General features: G+C 36.3%; 1 protein-coding gene and 1 pseudogene across 3 annotated transcripts in view; one reads left to right on the forward strand and one right to left on the reverse strand.

Annotated features, from left to right (window-relative positions):
- Positions 1-19,664, reverse strand: part of EPB41L5 (erythrocyte membrane protein band 4.1 like 5) — a 175,142-nt gene that overhangs the window by 17,296 nt on the left and 138,182 nt on the right. For 2 of the 3 annotated variants that reach the window (XM_045825862.1, XM_045825861.1), the window contains exons 19-22: positions 16,192-16,320; positions 12,326-12,390; positions 5,839-5,929; positions 4,030-4,104 (exon numbers count right to left, since the gene is read on the reverse strand). In XM_045825862.1, the coding sequence (XP_045681818.1) occupies positions 4,030-4,104; positions 5,839-5,929; positions 12,326-12,390; positions 16,192-16,320 (360 nt within the window). The remainder of the gene's footprint in view (positions 1-4,029; positions 4,105-5,838; positions 5,930-12,325; positions 12,391-16,191; positions 16,321-19,664) is intronic. The other variant, XM_045825863.1, reaches the window with a different exon arrangement.
- Positions 8,140-10,035, forward strand: LOC123810296 (annotated as a pseudogene).

Here is a 19,664-nt window from a genome sequence, read left to right on the forward strand (position 1 = left end):
AAGATAAAAATCATGTACAGTAAAATGACAGCAAACTCACAATTACTACCTAACAAACCATACCTAAAACAAAAACAAAAACAAACTAAGCAAACAACTAGAACAGGAACAGAACCACAGAAATGGAGATCACAGGAAGGGTTAGCAACAGGGGAGTGGGAGGAGGAAAGAGATGGGAAAAGGTACAGAGAACAAGTAGCATAGAAGGTAGGTAAAAAATAGAAACGGGGAGGGCAAGAGTAGCATGGAAAATGTAGAAGCTAAAGAACTTGTATGACACATGGACATGAACTAAAGGGGGGAAATTTGGGTGGGAGAGAGTGCGCAGGGTAGAAGGGTGTGAAGGGGAAAAAATGGAACAACTGTAATAGCATAATCAATAAAATATATTAAAAAAAGAAAGCTAGGGTGTCAATGTTTTACCAATCTAAAGGGAAATTAAGAGAAGAAAAAAGGAGCAAAAGGACCCTTTAGAGTGGTTAAAGGAACTTAAGAAATTATAATTATATCAACATATATGCACCTTATAGCATATATTCAAAATATGCAAGACAAAAATTAACAGATCTAGCAACACGTGAGAAATGAATTAGTATTGTAGACAGATACTAAGAACACCCTAGAAGCTGACTGAATATTCAAGAGAATCAGCATATTAGCAATAAAAGTATTCAGCACATCTGCTAGACACAAAACCAACCTATTAATTTAATAGTAAAAGTTAAATATCACAATATCAATAAAATTATATTTAGAATTTAACAATAACAAAGAATACAGAAGACATACAGAGAAAATTTAGGAACTCAAAGATTAGAAATTAGAGATATATATCAAGTTAGTGAAAAGGAAAAGATATTTTAAAATGCAAGTTTTTATAATCTATAAATTTAATACAGATTCCATTAAAGTGTAGGTAGATTTGGGGGGACAATCTGACACACTGATACTAAAATTTATAAGTAAAGATATATTAGATATTATAATAGATTACAGAGATATACTTTGCATCCTCACGCAACGAAAAGAAGGACAACAATAAATTTATAAACAAAAAATAACCAGAACTGCCATAAAATCTAACTGTATGGAAGTCCAACAACCAAGAAGTTAAAGAAAAAACATTCATCCAGACCAGCAGGAGGGGCAGAGATGGGCAGCCAGAGTGGAGAGGACTCTCAGTGAGGCGGCAGGTGAGTATGGTGGTTCCACATTTTGTGTGCGTGTAACCGGGGAGAACATCTGGAGAGTGACACAAACCATGCAACCCAGCATTCCAGTTCAGGAAATGAAAGCCTCAAAACCTCTGGAGGTAAAAATCTGTGGGGGTGGCAATGGTGGGAGAAACTCCCAGCCTCACAGGAGAGTTTGTTGGAGAGACCTACAGGGTCCTAGAACATACATAAACTCATCCACTCAGCAATCAGCACCAGAAGGGCCCAATATAAAGTCAGCAGAGAGCCCAGCAAGTATCATTGTTTCTCTCAGACCCCTCCCCCACAAAAGAGCCACAACCCCGTGATGTAGGTTGCCCCACCCTGATGAATACCTAAGGCTCCGCCCCTTACTACATAACAGCTGTGCAGAGACAAAAAATTATGGCCCTAATGTAAGAACAGATCAAAGTTCCAAAAACAGAAGTAAGTGATGAAGAGACAGCCAACCTATGAGATGTATAGTTCAAAACACTGGTAATCAGGATGCTCACGGAAATGGTTCAGTATGGTCGCAAAATAGAGGAAAAAGTGAAGCTTATTGGAGAGTGAAATGAAGAGAAATGTACAGGGAACCAAGAGTGAAGGCAAGGGAATCAGGACTCAGATCAACAATTGGCACAGAAAGAAGAAATGGACATTCCACCAGAACAGAATGAAGAAACAAGAAGAGGAAGAACAAGAAATTGAAAACTTATTTGAAAACATAATAAAGGAGAACTTCCCTAATCTGGCAAAGGAAATAGACTTCTAGGAAATCCAGAAAGGCCAGAGAGTCCCAAACAAGTTGGACCCAAAGAGGGACACACAAAGACACATCATAATTACATTATGTAAGATTAAAGATAAGGAGAGAATCTTAAAAGCAGCAAGATAAAAGGAGACAGTTTCCTACAAAGGAATTCCCATAAGACTAGCAGCTGTTTTCTCAAAAGAAACCTTGTAGCCAACAAGGGGCTGGCAAGAAGGATCCAAAGTCAGGAAAGGCAAGGACCTACATCCAAGATTACTTTATCCAGCAAAACTTTTATTTACAATGGAAAAGCAGATAAAGTACTTTTCAGATAAGGTCAAGTTAAAGGAGTTCATCATCACCAAGCCCTTATTATATGAAATGTTAAAGGGACTCAGCTAAGAAAAAGATGGTGATCAAAAACTTGAACAGTAAAATGACAAAAACTCACAACTATCAACAACCAAAGCTAAAAAAAACACAAAACCAAAAACCCAAAATGTACTAAGCAAACAACTATAACAGGAACAAAATCAGAGAAATGGAAATCACATGGAAGGTTATCAGCAGAGAAGAAGAGGGGAGAGAATGGGGGAAAAGGTACAGGGAATAAGAAGCATAAATGGTAGGTACAAAATAGACAGGAGTAGGTTAAGAATAGTATAGGAAATGCGGAAGCCAAAGAATTCATATGTATGACCCATGGACATGAACTAAGGGAGGAGGGGAATGCAGGTGGGAGGGGGAGTGCAGGGTAGAGGGGAATAAAGAGGGGGGAAATGGAACAACTGTAATAGCATAATAAATAAAATATATATTTTTTAAAAAGGAATAGATTACAAAGCTAGAAAAATAAAAACACAATACTACTGGAGCAGAAAAAGAGATGGCCAGCAACTATGTGAATGAATCTGTTGGATAACGATGATTCAGGTCCCAGGCAGGATGGAGAGGGATGGAACAAGATTTCATCACACTACTCAGAATGGCATGTAATTTAAAACTCATAAACTGTTTATTTCTGGAATTTTCCATTTTACATTTTTGGACCATGACTGACTGTGGGTAACTGAAACCATGGACAACTGAAACTGCAGATAAGGTGGGTGGCACTGCTATATACAAATATTGAGTTATAAGGTTATATCCCTGAAATATATATAATCTTGTATACCAATTTTATCCCAATAAAAAACCTAAACAACAAAGATAGAACCCAATGAAAAAGAACAGAAAAATTAATAGCAAACCAATTGGGAAAGGATGGATTATTTAGCAGATTATATTTAGAAAATGGGCTTTTTATATGGATAAAATACATAGTTGGGTTATATCAAAACCACAATTGATATCCCTTCCCCCCAACACTCAACCTGTTCAAATGGGTTAAAATCCTAAATATGAAAGATGTAATAGGCCCCACCCTACATTTACCAAATGAGGGTAGAATCTAGCAGTCTGTGTTTTAATTACCTGCAGGTGATTCTGTTCCACATCCAAGTTTGAGAACTAAAGATCTAAGCAAACATTCAGCACCATAAAAAGTACCATCTGTACCTCCATGCCTTTGGAATGATACAGAAACTCCTGTCATATTACTCATAAGGCACTAAATGAGTTATCTGTTACCTTTCATCCAACAAGATTTTAAGTCTCAGAGGTAAAGGAACTATTGTATTATGGTCACAGTACTGCACATGGCATCTCCCATACTGCAACAATGATCAATATGTTCAATGCCACCCATTCTTAGGCTCCCAGCTTTCTGTAAATTTTTTAAAAAATTAAACATGTCCTTATTGTCTTAACTCTTTTGAAACTGGGTTGTCATCACATTTCCTCTGTTATTTACAGTATGGTGTTGAATTACACATAGGCTTATTGTAGTGACACACTGCAGGGTGCCACACATTCAAACTGGTAGAATTCTACAGCACAGAAGGCAATGCTAAGTGGTTACTGAAATATGAGCTCTTATTAAGAGGTTTTACTAAATAGTAAAAAAAGGCAAAAATTGGAATATAGTGGCAACATTTTCAAAACAGAAATTCCTTTCCATTTGCTGTTTTAAAGCATATTTACCTGAGGTATGACTGTGTGGTCAATTAGGTTCTCGGTTAGAGATAAAAGCAAAGCATCCAATTCATCTGCAGCATCCTATGGAGACAAAGTATATACAGTTGTTAAATGACCCACTAATCAATCATCAGATAAATTTTTATCACATCCTTTCAATTTATAATTCTGACCAGGCTTAACTGGTGCTAAACTTTAAACAAACAGGGACATTCAGGAATCATGGTTGTTATGGATTCCACTTTTGCTTGGAGGGGAACCTAGACTACAATCAGAACATGAAAAAGCTAGCTGTTATGTGAATTTGCAGTTACTATTCCTTTTGGTGAGACAAAACTTGGGTAGGGTTAAGACTGTCAGGCTCTTAGACTAGAAGAGAGAGGTAGAAAGTTCAGCACAGAAGACAGGTGAGTAAGGAGATGCTTCCTCTTCTCTCTCTCTTTTTTTTAAAGGAGATGCTTCTTTATCCAGATGTATGGAAGCTTCACTGTTTGAAAAAGAGGACAATATGAACTTCTCCCATAAATTTTAATGAACACTTTTGTTTAATTATTATTTGAGGCACTTTATGGAAGATGTAGCTCTGTACTGCAGAGTGTGTGTGCACATGTGCATGTTCGTATGTGTGTTGTTTGTAGGGACAGAAAGAATTTTAAAAGTACAAAAGATAAAATTCCAACCTGGAAATAAGGGACATAAGCATCTAAGGTATAGTACATAACAAAAAAGCCTTTCATTTATACAATTCCATTTCTATCCACCCACTTTCAGGCCATGGTGAATTTCCTGTTCATGTTTCAATATTCAGTTTTTATCACACAATGGAAAAAATTGTTCTCTGTTTTCTTCATCTCCCTCCTCCTAACCCATGCCTCCCACCCTGTGGCCTGGGTGAATGCTCCAAAACAGCCTGTGTAGACTTCTGCTGCATGTATTAAAATTCTCCCTCCCAGTGGACTATAAGCCAAAAGAAACCATGTTTCATTCAATTTTAATTTCCAAAGCCTAGCATGATGTCTAGTATATATTACATATGCACAAATCTTTTAACTAAATGTCCTTCTCTATTCCAAAAAGTCTCAAGTTCCACCTAACATTTTCAACGATTAGTCAAAGATGTCAATATATCTGTTTAGAATTCTAATTAGCAGAAAGAAAGCTCTTGGTTGTTTCACTTTTTAATCCAAAATTCTGAAAAATCATACACCTCAATGATAACTAGACTATTTTTGGGTAGTGGGAAGAATATATTGATTTCTACTTTTTCCTTTTTTGAAATAGTTGGTAAATTTCTACAATAAATGTCCTTACACAATAAAAAAGCATAAAGGTAAGTGTTCATTTACAATTTTTCATTTAACTTGCAAATTAAAACACTCACTGGGCAGTGAACTAGGTTTTATGATGTCTGAACTGGTGAGGGTGTGGCAGGTGTGATGAGCTGGTTACACTGCAACGCGATGACAGGTTGCTGCTATTTCAGAAAGTTTATTTCTGAATAAATAATTAGTGTCTACTATGTGTCATGTATAGTTTGAGACACTAGGGAAGTACTGACAGCATCCAAAAAAAAAATACAAAGGCCATCCAAACCCCAAAGTACCAACAAATAATATAAAAACTGGAGAAAAATCCCTTACATCTTATTGTGAGGGATTTGACAATAGGACTCTTCCTAAAGAATTCAGGCTCAATGCTTTTCTCATGACTTAGGTTCTGGTGTGAATCAGAAATCACCAGATGCCCATGGTTGTACTACACGATTCAATTCAGTATGGTCTTTGGGGAAAGCTTAAGAAGTAAAAGTATTGTTACCTTTAGAACAGAACCACTTCCTGCAGGTGTGGTGTGCACTGGAGCAAGAGAATCTTCAGGGAGGGGCATATGATTCTCATTTAATACAGAACTGGGAAGAAAATATAAATTCATATCATGGAGGACCTATATGGGTATAGGCAGTATTTTCAAAGAAAGGGTTTGGGAAAGAAGTATAACAAATTCATTGGGAGAATAAGAAATTATAATTTGTGAGGAGCATGATAGCAGTCAAGGTCATACTTATATGTTTTGTGAAACCGTTTCCCACCCACCACATAACAGTTTCAAATCCAAGTTAGACTCACTCACAGATTGATCAAAGTGTGGGCTAGTTTCCCTCCTAAATCTCACTAAAACGACAGAAAAGATTTCTGAAAAGAAAAATATCTTGAAAAGAAAGGCAGTTATAAAAAAAGACAGATCAATAGATTGATTTTTAAAAGCTGTTATCAAAGACACAAATGAGAAAGCTCAGTGGAACAAAAATTATACAGAATACCTGAGATATGGGAGAACTGCTAGGAAACATAAGAAGCCCCCACTTAAGGACACAGGTTGGAGACCTCTGCTGAGAAAGAAGCAACACCTAGAATGCTCTAGCTGTTACAACAGGACCAACCAGGTGAGAGGATGCCAGAGAATATATTACTTGTAGGCCCGGCAGTAATGACAAGGGGGTCTAACCCCAGATAAGAACACGAATAGTAGCAGTCTTATAGACAGATTAAACACCAGGGAGAGAAGCGGGAAATGTACAGCCAAAGGTCATCATCCAGCAGGAAATCCCAGTCCTCTCCAGTATCACTGAAAAGTGTGCAAATAATAGGAGCACTTCTGTCCAATCCTACAAGGAGGTTGAGAAAAACAAGAGATAAATCCTAGATTGGAAAAGTCAGACGTAATTAGTGAAGTGAAAGCTAGTACTGTTGAATCCATAGTACTGAGGCAAATAGAGGCAAAGAGATAAAAAGAAAGAATAGTTATGAGAAACACAGAAGATATTTCAACTAATGGATATTCAAAAAAAAAATAATGGCTTATGATTTTCCAGAACTGAAAAAAGACACAGGTCTTCAGATTGAAAGATCACCTTGAATACCAACAAGAATTTTAAAAATAAACCTAGTCTTAGGCATATAGTAATGAAACTGCAGAACCTCAGGAATAAGAAGTAAAACCTAAAGGTTACCAAGGGGAAAAAATGACTTTGTGCTTTGGAAAGAAGAAACAGTTCAGACAAAAGGAGCTGATATAAGAAACAGTGAGCATTAAAAGAAGTGAAGTATGTTTTACAATGAATTCTCACAACTCTTGGACAAAAGATTAGTCCCAAGTAGTTTACACTGTTGCCAAACATGGAAAGAAGCAGAGGAAAAGTTTCTGCATCCATTCCACTCCTAGGTACAAACCTTAAATAATCCTCATAACAGCCCTTGCCAGTGTGGCTCAGTTAGAGCATTGTGCAGCAACTCAAAAGTTGCAGGTTCAATTCCCAAGCAGGGCACATACCTAGGTTGTGGGTTCAATCTCTGGTCTGGGTGCAGATAATCCCCAGTCCAGTAGTGTACAGGAGGCAGCCAATTGATGCTTATCTCTCACATTGATGTTTCTCTCTCTCTTCCTCTCTCCCTAAAAGCAATTTTAAAAATGTCCCTGGGTAAGGATAAAAAAAATCCTCCTAGCATGTGTGTATACAGAGGAGCACACACAATGTTAACTTGGAACAAACATCTGTCCATTAATTAAAGAATGAATAAAGTGTGTCAATGAATTAAGTGCTATTACTTACGTAATGGCAGTTAATATGAGGAACCAGAGGTAACTTTTAAAAATACAAATATGTAAAAAAAAAACCCTGAACTGTGTACTTTAAATGGGTGAATTGTATAGTATTTGAAGTTATAGTATCAATAAAGCTGTTACTAAAAAAAATGATCTGAATAGACATTTCTTCAAAGAAAAGATATTTAAAATCTTTAGTCCTTAGGTAAATGAAAATCAAAACTTCAATGAGATACCACTTTATATTCACTAGAATAAATATAATTTTAAAAGTGGAGAATAATAAGCATTGGCAAGGACATGGAGAAATTGGACCTCTCGTACATTGCTGGTGGGAATGGAAAATGTTGTAGCTGTTTTGGAAGACAGTTTGGCAGTTCCTCAGAACATTAAACATAGAGTCATCACATGATTCAGCAATATCCCTCCTGGGTATATATTAAAGAGAGCTGAATGCGGGGATAGATGTTGCATCCAATCTGGGTCTTTGCAAGCCCTTCATGCACTGAAGCAGCTATGTTTAAGGGACCTGCAGTAGGCATTGACCTTGGCACCACCTACTCTTGCGTGGGTGTCTTCTAGCATGGAAAAATGGGAATAATTGCTAACAATCAGGGAAAATGAACCACTCCAAGTTATGTCATTTTACTGATACTGGATGACTAAATCAGCGATGCTACAAAGAATCAAGTTGCAATGAATGCTACCAACATGGTTCTTTGATGCCAAAAGCTTGATTTGACAATGCTGTTGGTCCAATCTGACATGATGCATTGGCCCTTCATGGTGGTGAATGATGCTGGCAGGCCCAAGGTCCAAGTAGAATAGAAAGGAGAGACAAAAAGTTTCTATCCATAAGAGGTATCATCTATGGTTTTGACAAAGATGAAATCACAGAAGCCTACCTTGGAAAGACTGTTACCAATGCTGTCATCACAGTATCTGCCTACTTCAATGACTCTCAGCGTCAGGCTACCAAAGATGATGGAACTATTGCTGGTCTCAATGTACTTAGAATCATCAATGAGCCAACTGCCACTCTTGTTGCTTAAAGATTTGACAAAAAGGTTGGAGCAGGACTGGAAAGAAACATGCTGATGTTTGACTTGGGATGTGGTACTTTTGATGTTTCAGTTCTCACAATTGAAGATGGAATCTTTGAGATCAAATCTACAGCCAAGAGCACTCCAGTGGAGAAGACTTTGGCAACCAAACGGTCAACTATTTTATTGCAGAGTTCAAGGGCAAGTGTAAGAGTGACATCAGTGAAAACAAGAGGGCTGTTCATTGCCTTTGTACTGCTTGTGAACATGCTAAGCCTACTCTCTCTCTTCTAGCATCCAGGCCAGTACTGAGATTGACTCTCTCTATGAAAGAATCAACTTCTATACTTCATCACTCATGCCCAATTTGAAGAACTGAATGCTGACCTTTTCCAGGGCACCTAGGATCATGTAGAGAAAGCCCTTCAGGATGCCGAGCTTGACAAGTCCTAGGTCCATGATGTCCTCATAGATGGTTTTACCTGTATCCCTAAGATTCATAAACTCCTGCAGGAGTTCTTTCATGGAAAATAGTTGAATAAGAGCATCAGCGCTGATGGGACAGTTGCTTATGGTGCAGCTGTCCAGGCAGCCATCCTCTGTGGAGACAAATCCAAAAATGCTAAAGATTTGCTGCTGTTGGATGATACTCCTCTTTCCCTTGGCATGGAGACTGTTGGTGACTGTCCTTGTCAAGCGCAACAGTACCAGTCCTACCAAGCACACACAGACCTTCACTACCTTCTCTGACAACCAGCCTGGTGAGTGTGCCATTACTGAGGATAACAACTTGCTTGGCAAGTATGAACTCACAGGCATACCTGGTGCACCTTGCTGTGTTCCTCAGATTGAAGTCACTTTTGATACTGATGCCAATGGCATCCTCAATGTCTCTGCTGTGGATAAGAGTACAGGAAAAGAGAACAAGATTACCATCACTGATAACAAAGGGAATCTGAGAAAGGAAGACATTGATCCTGTGGTCCACGAAGCTGAGAAGTACAAAGCTGAAGATGAGAAGCAGTGGGACAAGGTGTCTTCTAAGATCTTCCAAGAATTCATTTGAATCCTATGCATTCAACATGAAGGCAACTGTTGAAGATGAAAAACTTCAAGGCAAGATTGATGATAAGGACAAATAGAAGATTCTTGTAAGTGCAGTTAAATCAACTGGCTTGATAAGAACCAGACTACAAAAAATGAAGAAGTTGAACATCAGCAGAAAGAGCCATAAAAAGTCTGCAACTCCACCAGTACCAAGCTGTATGAGAATGTAGGAGGAATGCTGGGGGTGGTGCATACTAGTGGTGGAGCCCCTCTATCTGATGGTGCCTCCTATGGTCCACCACTGAAGAGGCTGATGAAGTGAACCTTAAGCACAGGCTTAGCACTGTTCCACACAAAACACTGAAGGTCTCAAATTTGTGGCAAATTCCTTGCCAGTTTTAGAAGTTGAGCTGCTGTATAGTAAATAACCTAGCATTTTTGATACCTGAACATGGACTATGTGCACAGGAAAAGGAAATAATGCACTTTATAAGCACTGTACAGTAAAGTGAAAAATGTGATGTTTTAAATAATACTAAAATTGGCACCATAAGAAAAAAGAATGCATGTCTATAAAAATTCTTATGTGTGAATGCTCATAGCAGCTTTATTCATCATAGCCAAAAAGTGGAAACAACATAAATGTCCAACAGATGATAGCCAATGTGTTATATTTATACAATGGAATATTATTCCACTATAAAAAAGGATGAAGTACCAATACATACTACAATATGGATGAACCTTGAAGATATTGTGTTAAATGAAAGAAGCCAGACACAAAAGTCACATATTGTAAGACTGCATTTATTAGAACTGTCCAGAGTAGGCAATTCCAATAGAGGCAGATGATAGAATAGTGGTTGTAGGAGCTGGGGCAGGGGTGAGGTGAGAAGGAGTATGGGGAGACCAAATGGGTATGGTGTTTCTTTTTACCACCAGAGGGGTGATGACAATATTATGGAATTAGACAGTGGTAATAGTTGCAAAATTTGTTAGTTTAGTAGAATGCACTGAATTATATACTTTTAAAAGATAAATTTTAAGTTTTATGGAATGGGAATTACAACTCAATAAAAAGATAGAAGAAAAATTGGTCTAAATCCGCAATAGCAAAATGTGAAGGTGGGATAAAACTTGATATTTGGTACACAGATAAATATTATATAATCTCTATAATTTTCTGTATGACTGAAACATTTCATTTCTAAAAGGAGGACACAGTAACTTTTTTAAAAGTGTGGTATGGTACAAACAAAAACACCAGTTTCACAGAAGAGGAATAGGTCCAGAAATAGACCAATGTTTAAATTAAACAAGAACTTAGTATAAACAGGAACTTATTTTAAAGGACACATTTCAAATCCTAGCAGAAAAAGATTATTCAAAATATCAACAGCCATTTAGAAAAACAAATCTGGAAGTAAACTGGAGTACATTCTATGCTCTGTCCAGCTTTAAGAGTTCAATGAAACTGGGAAGCTCTATCTCCACTATCTTCCTCTTGGCCAAAAAAAGAAATGTAATGAGGTTACTCTAAAAGGCTCTGATAATAACAATAGTATTTAAAATGTGATGGGTCAATTGATTTACTGGAGTGAATTTAGAGGTTAAGTTGAAAATCCAGTTTTACCCTGACACACCAATTAGTATGTATACAAAGCCTGCTATATTCTTAAGTGTTATGTGCGTTACAGTATCTGGAACCAAATATAATTAATCAGAAAACACTCCACTGAGTAAGTTTATAATGAGGAAAAAACAGCATTCATTCATTCATTCATTCAACACTGTTTAGCATCAACTAAGCGCAGAACACTGGATACACAGTGATGAAACAAACAAATTGGCATACAGCAGGGAATAAAAACCTAGCAAGATGAATAAATAGCATAATACTTATTAAAGAAAAGAGAGGCAGAACAGGGCTTTGAAAGAAAAGCAGAAAAATGTGCTTGAATATAAGAACCCATAGTAAAAGAAATGTTTGAGTAAGAACAAGGCCATTGTGAAGACAGGATGGCACTGAAGTTAACCAATATACTTAAGAGAAATAATACACATTCCTTCCAGGTACCTTATAAGATTAAAAATACCTGCAGCTTGGCTGGTGTAGCTCAGTAGGCTGAGTACCAGCCTGTGAACCAAAAGGTCACCAGTTTGATTCTCAGTGAGTACATATGCCTGGGTTGCAGGGCAACCAATAGATGTTTCTCTCTCTCTCTTTCTCCTTCCCTTCCCCACTCTCTAAAAAAAGTAAATAAAAATCTTCAAAAAAAATATGTGTAAAAGTTGTTTTTACTCTGTAGTTTAAAGCAGCTGAAGAAGAATGAGAATGTAGACACTAACTAGGAGTTATCTTCAAATAATCTAAAACTAGGTACTAACCAGCTATATAATGGAAAGAAGAGTGAATTCAAGCTGTATTTCAAGCAGATATCCTGAAATCATGTGGTAATAGATTGGGAAAGAAGAAAAAAGGCCAGAAAAAAGTTAAGAAGAATATCATTTAATTCAGTCTAATCATGTGGTGATAGACTGAAGAGGAGGAAAAAAGGGCCCCAGAAAAGAAGAAAAAAAAATCACTTAATTCAGTTTAACCAAAACTGTACCTTTTTGTGGCAGCATCCTGAACATTGATGTTTTTATGACTTAATAAACTATCATCTCTTGTAACCTAAGAAAATGAAATAACAAATATTAAATCTTTGTTGAGGACACTAAAGTAATAAGAAACTTGTATTTATTTCCTGTAAAAATAGAAATATCAGTTTGTTTCAGTTCCAAAAGAGGTAATCATGCCTTATCTACAGAAATACCAATACCGCACCTAATACAATCCCATCCCATATCCAGATTAACAATCCATGCTTCCACTTCAATATACTAGCATATAAATCCACACACTTTACTAGATAGCTTTCAATTACTTAAGACATCATGATATGCTAGTCTATAGATACAGATCCCCAAAATATTCCATGCCAGAATTTTTCAAATATATGTGATAAAAAGCAGAAACAGATGTTAATGTATACATTTGGCTTTTTATTTTCCCTGAATGCAAGGAATATTTTAGGAGAGAATTCTAAGGTTTTCTGAGGATGTCAATTTTTTCCTTCAACTTTATTAAGGTATCATTTATATGCAGTAAAATGCACACATTTTTACTGTACAGTTTGATAAATTTTGAAAATATATACAGGTGCATAACCAACGCTATGATGAATATATAAAACATTTTTACTATCCCCAAAATGTTCCCTTGAGGCTTCCAATGCAGTCCAATCAAGACCATTACACATGGTGCCCTGGCCTGTGTGGCTCAGTTGGTTGGAGCAGCGTCCCGTAACCGAAAGGTTGCAGGTTCAATTCTAGGTTGGGGCATATGCCTGGGTTGTGGGTTCAATTCCCCGTCTGGGCACCTATGACCACCAGTCTGGGTGCCCATGGGAGGCAACTAATCAATGCTTCTCTCTCCCATCGATGTTTCTTTCTCTCCCTTCCTCTCTCTCTAAAAGCAATGAAAAAATGTCCTCAGGTGAGAAAAGAAAAGAATCTTACACATGGCAAACAATGCTCTGTACATTCTATAGTTTCCTATAAATTAAATCATACCTATCTTTCATGTCTACCTCTTTAGAATAGTGTGACGCTTTGGAGATTCACCCATGGTATTACACTTATCACTAATTAATTCCTTTTATGTGCTAAGTAACATCCTACTGTATGGATACACCAAAATCTGTTTATCTGATAATGAATATTTGGGTTGCTTCTACTTTTTAGCTATTACTATAAAGCTCCTAGAAACTTTCCTGTACTAATATCTGTTTGAATCTATATATTCATTTCTCTTGGATAAATACCTAAAAGTGGAATTGCTGGATGATATGGTAAGTGTATGTTTAATAGATTGCCAAACTCTTTTCTAAAGTACCTAAGCATTTCTTATTCTTACCAGCAATATGTCCTGCAGGAGCTCTGCCACTGATAACATACGAATGGTCAGTTTTTAATTTTAGCAACTATTTTAGTCAAAGAATCTTTTGCATGAAGTGTGATGCTAGCTGTAGACTCTTTTCAAAGGTGCCCTTTGTCAGCTGAAGAAGTTCCATTCTATTCCTAGTTTGCTGAGTTTTTATTATGAAGGGGGGAGTGGATTCTGTGAAATGTCTTTTCTATAGGACTTAAAAACATTTTCTTTATTTTTTAGTATGGTGCACTATACTGGCATTTGAGTGGCAAACCAATTTCTTCCTGTGATAAACCCTATTTGGTCATGATGTACTATCTTTTACATAAATTGTTGAATATGATTTGTTTATATTTTGTTAAGGACTTTTGAGTTTATTTTCAAGAGGGACTAGTCTATAGTTTCTTTTCTTGTAATATCTTTTTCTGGTTTTGGTACTGGGGTAATAGTAGTCTCATAAAATTAGTTGGAAAGTACTCACTCCTACTTTCTTAAAAAAGTCTGTGTAGAGCTGCTATTACATCTTCTTTAAGTGTTCAATAGATTTCAATGATAAATTCATCTTATCCTGGATTTTTCTTCATGGGAAGATTTGCAACTATAAAATAAAATCTCTTAATTAAGAGCTAAAAGAGATCCAATGTATAACTGAAATGTAAGGTAATAACGACTGCTACTACCACTTGCAGTTCCAATATGACAACATGTAGTTCTAACACTGGGGATCAACACATTAAATGTTCATTACATACCAGGCACTATTCCATGTCCTTTACATTTATTACCTCATTTCATCTTTATAACCCACCTTAAGTTAGGTACTACTACTATCTTTTTTTAAAACATAATTAAACTGAGGCTAAGAGACATTAACTAACTTGCTAACTCACAAAGCTGGTAGGTGGTAAATTAAAAATAGGATTCAAACTCAAGTTGTCTGATTCTGAAGCCTGTACCATCACATTTTATTAGGTTGGCCAAAAAGTCCATTCAGTTTTTTCTGTAACATAAAAGACACATTTTTCATTTTCACTAATAACTTTATTGATCTGGATATTTTGAGTATGTCAGCTATTTTCTGCTATTGGCTTCTAGTACCCACTAGAGGCCAGGGGTGCTGCTAAACATCTTCCAAAGCATAAGACAGCCTTAGAGCAAATAATTACTTGGCAAAAATGTCAGTAGGACCAAGAAACTTCACAAACCACTTTTGACATGTTCAATCAGTCACAGAACTTTCTCCATACACCGCACAAATCTTTTTTTGTTTCAGTTGCATTTTTACCTTTCTTGGAATAATAAAGCATAATATGCTGAAAATGTTGTATATCTTCTTCCATCTTCAATATTAAAATGGCTGCCCCCAAATACACCAATTTTTATGTTATTTTTAATGCATGTTGATATGACAGCTGTCACAATACAATCTAATAAAATTGTTTTGAATGAAGTTAAAAACAACTTAATGCTACTAGAGCCATTGTATGGCAGAAACTGAATGAACTTTTTGGCCAGCCTAACATATTTATTTTTCTATGTAAATACTATATTTTATGTTTATACTGGGGGAAGAGGGTAAATAAAAAACACAAACAACATTCTTCAAGTACTGTCAAGTTCTTTCCAAGGCTTGTGCCTGGGGGCAGGATGGATAAAATGCATCTTCTCAACAACAGGATATTTTGAAATCCTAGTTAACAACATGATTTGTGAGACAGGCTTCTGCCCTGGTGATTATAGAGGATAAGTTTGAAAGTTAGGTAGAGCCAAGGAAAAACTGATTTTGGGAGCATGAATGCCATAAATTTCATGGGGGTGGTCCCAAACCAGTGCACCCTTCATCTTGTCACAGTCAACTCTTTCACCTTGTAATTTCCACTCCTATTACTAATAACATCACAATTTTGCCAAATTGGGGGTAGATGGGGTGGTAGGGAGTAGCAGATTGATAGAAAAACCCTAAAATGATAGACTTAATATTGACAGGACAGGAGCCTTAGAATCTATAGATTTTTTGCCTATAAAAGTAGAAAAGAAGTGTCGCAGGTTTGATTCCCAGTCAGGGTACATGCCTGGGTTGCAGGCCATGACCCCCAACAACCGCACATTGATGTTTCTCTCTCTCTCTTTCTCCCTCCCTTCCCTTTCTAAAAATAAATAAATAAAATCTTTAAAATTTTCTTTTAAAAAGTGGAAAAGGTTAGGGATTCACTTCTATAGGAATTTTACCTTTTTAAAAAACTTAAAACTCTTGAGTGTCTTTACTCTTACTTTTTGTCTCATGACTGCCCTCTCTTAATCGAGCTTGTATTTAGAGTTGGGAAGCCATTTCCCCATCTTGACCATGTTTCTTGGTACTACTCTCTAATCACTAGCTAGGTCCCTCTTGCTTAACATTTATGTATTTTACTCATGTATTCTATTTGTTCTTCAGAGTCTCTGGACTCTCAGTTTCATGTTCTTTTCACTTCAGCAGAGCTATCTCCATTAAAGGCAGCTTACCTTATGCACTGCTTCTACTTGAGCCTTCAAAACATTACTCTTCAAGTCAGGAGGAACTCTCCTAGCAGTCAATCCTGGGCTCTCAATGGCATTATTAAGACATTTCTCAGTCAACTTCACCACTTCCTCCTAGATATTAAAAATATACTATAAGCAACTGTGATACTTACATGGAAATAGAGAAGGGACTGATCAAAGTTCATCTTTAGACAACCAGGAAATCACATGCCTTAAACAGTCATGTGTTTTCAAACTAAGGCTCAATAATTACAAACATGAAATATGAATTAATAGGGACCTCTAGAAATCTAGCCTAATTTCCTGTCCCTAAACAACTGAAAAACCAACTATATTATCTGGGAGAAATGCCTGAATTAACCACACATGAAGAATGTGTGCCATTTGCTGTAGAGTAGTCCTCCCTTATCCACAGGGGACATGCTCCAAGAACCCCACTGAATGCCCAAAATGACAAATAGTACCAAGCCCTCCATACACCATTTTTCTCCCTACATACATACCTACAATTATGTTTAATTTATAAATTAGGCACAGTAAGAGATTAAAAATAGTATCAACCATAAAATAGAATGATTATAATATACTAGAATAGAAGTTATGTGAATGTGGTTATCTCAAAATATCTCACTGTAGTGTACAGACCTTTTCTCTTAAAGGAAGGATTTTATGTCTTCTCTTTGGTATATCTGCATTGCCAGTATCACTATTCTTGCACTTTGGGGCCATTATTAAATAAACAAGAGTGTTCTTTGAACACAAGCACTGAGATACCAGGGCAGTTGATCTGATAACTTAAGTGACTATCAGGTAGCATATACAGCATGGATATACTGAACAAAGGCATGATTCACATCGTAGGTGTGACAGTGTGAGAGTCTATCACACTTCTCACACTGGCATGCAACTTAAAACTAACAAATTGTTTATTTCTGGATTTTTCCATTTAGTATTTTTGGACTGTAGCAGACCACAAGTAACTAAAACCATGGAAAGCAAACCCACAGATATGAAAGAACTACTGAAATTAATTTCAACCTGATTTTGGCTTACACTAATCCCTGTAATTCTGGAGGTGTCACCAGGTAGATGATTATGTTTATTTTATTTTTTAAATATATTTTATTGACTATGCTATTACAGTTGTCCCAATCCCCCCCCTTTGCTCCCCTCCACGTGGTACCCCCATTCCCTTCAGTCATACTCCAACCTTAGTTCATGTCCATGGCTAATGCATGTAAATTCCTTGGCTTCTCCATTTCCTATACTATTCTTAGTATCCCCCTATTTTGTACCTACCAACTTGTACTTCTTAATACCTGCACCTTTTTCTCCATTCTCCTCCTTCCCCTTCCCTAACTGATAATCCTCTAAATGATCTCCATATCTATGATTCTGTTTCTGTTCTGTTTGTGTTGATAGTTACAAATTTATTGCCATTTTAATGTTCATAGTTTTGATCTTTTTTCTTATATAATTCTCTTTAACATTCCATATACTAATGGCTTGGTGATGATGAACTCCTTCAGTTTTACTTTGTGTGGGAAGCACTTCATCTGCTCTTCCATTCTAAATGATAGCTTTGCTACAGAGAATAATCTAGGTTGTAGGTCCTTGCTTTTCATTTGAATACTTCTTGCCAGTCCCTTCTGGCCTGTAAAGTTCTTTTGAGGAAGCAGCTGACAGTCTTATGGGAACACCCCTGTAGGTAAACCATATGCTTTTCTCTTGCTGCTTTTAAGATTCTCTCTTTATCTTTAAATTTGGCATTTTAATTGTACTGTGTCTTGGTGTGGTACTCTTTGGGTCCACCTTGTTTGGGACTATCTGTGCTCCCTGGACTTATATGCCTATTTCCTTCACAAAGTTAGGGAAGTTTTCTTTCATTATTTTTTCAAATATAAGTTTTCAATTTCTTGCCTCTTCTCCTTCTGGTACCCCTATTTTCCTTTTCTAATCATGGCTAGTTCACTCCATATAATCCAACAATCCCACTTCTAGGTATATACCCAAAGGAAACAAAATCACCATCTCAAATAGATATACTCCCATGTTCACTGCAGCATTATGACAAGTAGCCAAGATATGGAAATAACCTAAATGTACATTAAAGAATGAGTGGATAAAGAAAATACAGTGTGTGACTGTGTATACACACACCAAATATTATTCAGCCTTTAAAAAGAAGGAACTCCTGACATTTGCAACAACATGGGTGATGCTGGAAGGCATTATGCTAAGTGAAATGTCAGACAGAGAATGGCAAATAGTGCATGATATTACTTATATGTAAAATCTAAAAAAAAAAATTCCAACTTGTAGAAACAGAGTAGAATGGTTGCTGCCAGAAATTGTTGTGGTAGTGGTAGGGGCAGGGAGAGGCTGGTAAAGGGTTCAAGCTTTCAGTTATAACATGGATAAGTTCTGAGGATCAAATGTACAGCATGGTGACTACAGTTTATTATATTGTCTGTATACTTGAAATTTGCTAAGAGAATAGATATTAAGCATCTCTTTTACCAAAAAATGGTAACTCTGAGGTGATGGATATGTTGATTGTAAGAATCATTTCACAGTGTATACATATATCAAATCACCATATCATATGCTTTAAATATTGTATATTGTTAATACAATTTTATTTGTCTACTTCATTTCAATAAAGCTGGAAAAATAATAGCTAGTTCAAATGCTTTGACATTTTCTTTTCAGAGACAACTATGTTGCATACTTTAGATAGATTCTCAGAGCAATCTGCCTCTGACATAGGCAGATATTTCTTTTTCTGTCTATATTAAAAACAAAAACAATAATTCAATAAACATATCAAAGGTAAAAGTATTCATTGTTAGCATCTTTCTGGAAGGCAATTTTGCAAAGGTACCAAATGCTTTCAAATTCTCCCTCTACTTTGACCTACACCACTTTACTTCTCAGGAAAAAGAAATCAACTATTGCAGATATTTATATAAGACTGTTTGTCACCACACTGATTATGACAGTGAAAATTAGTAAGAATCTAAATGTCTAATAGGGGACTGAGTGAACATATTGATGACACACGCATGCAATTTTATTATTGACTGTAATGTCATTGAAATAAAGATGTTTACAACTGATAGGCTTTAAAAAGCAGTGTTACTACATTTTAGTTTTTAAAAATATATCACATTTAAATGTTTAAAAGTACGTATCTTAAAACTGTCAACTATAGTTACCTCTTAGTAGTGTGGCATAATGGAGGATTTATAATTTCATGCTTTATAAAATACGCTTTAGTTTTCTACAATTGTCATATTTGTGTATGACAGGGAAAATTACTGAAATGCAAGTTGAGTAATAGCTGTAAAATATTTTCACTTTATTTTCTTATAGCACATAACTCCAATGGCACCTGATTACTATGCTGCTGATATATCTGCCTTGGATGGCCAAAATGTGGCAAGCAGAAGACC

Source organism: Phyllostomus hastatus, unplaced genomic scaffold (genome assembly GCF_019186645.2).
Source record: "Phyllostomus hastatus isolate PE091 unplaced genomic scaffold, TTU_PhHast_1.1 phas_scaffold_60, whole genome shotgun sequence".
In the NCBI taxonomy this organism is placed as follows: domain Eukaryota; kingdom Metazoa; phylum Chordata; class Mammalia; order Chiroptera; family Phyllostomidae; genus Phyllostomus; species Phyllostomus hastatus.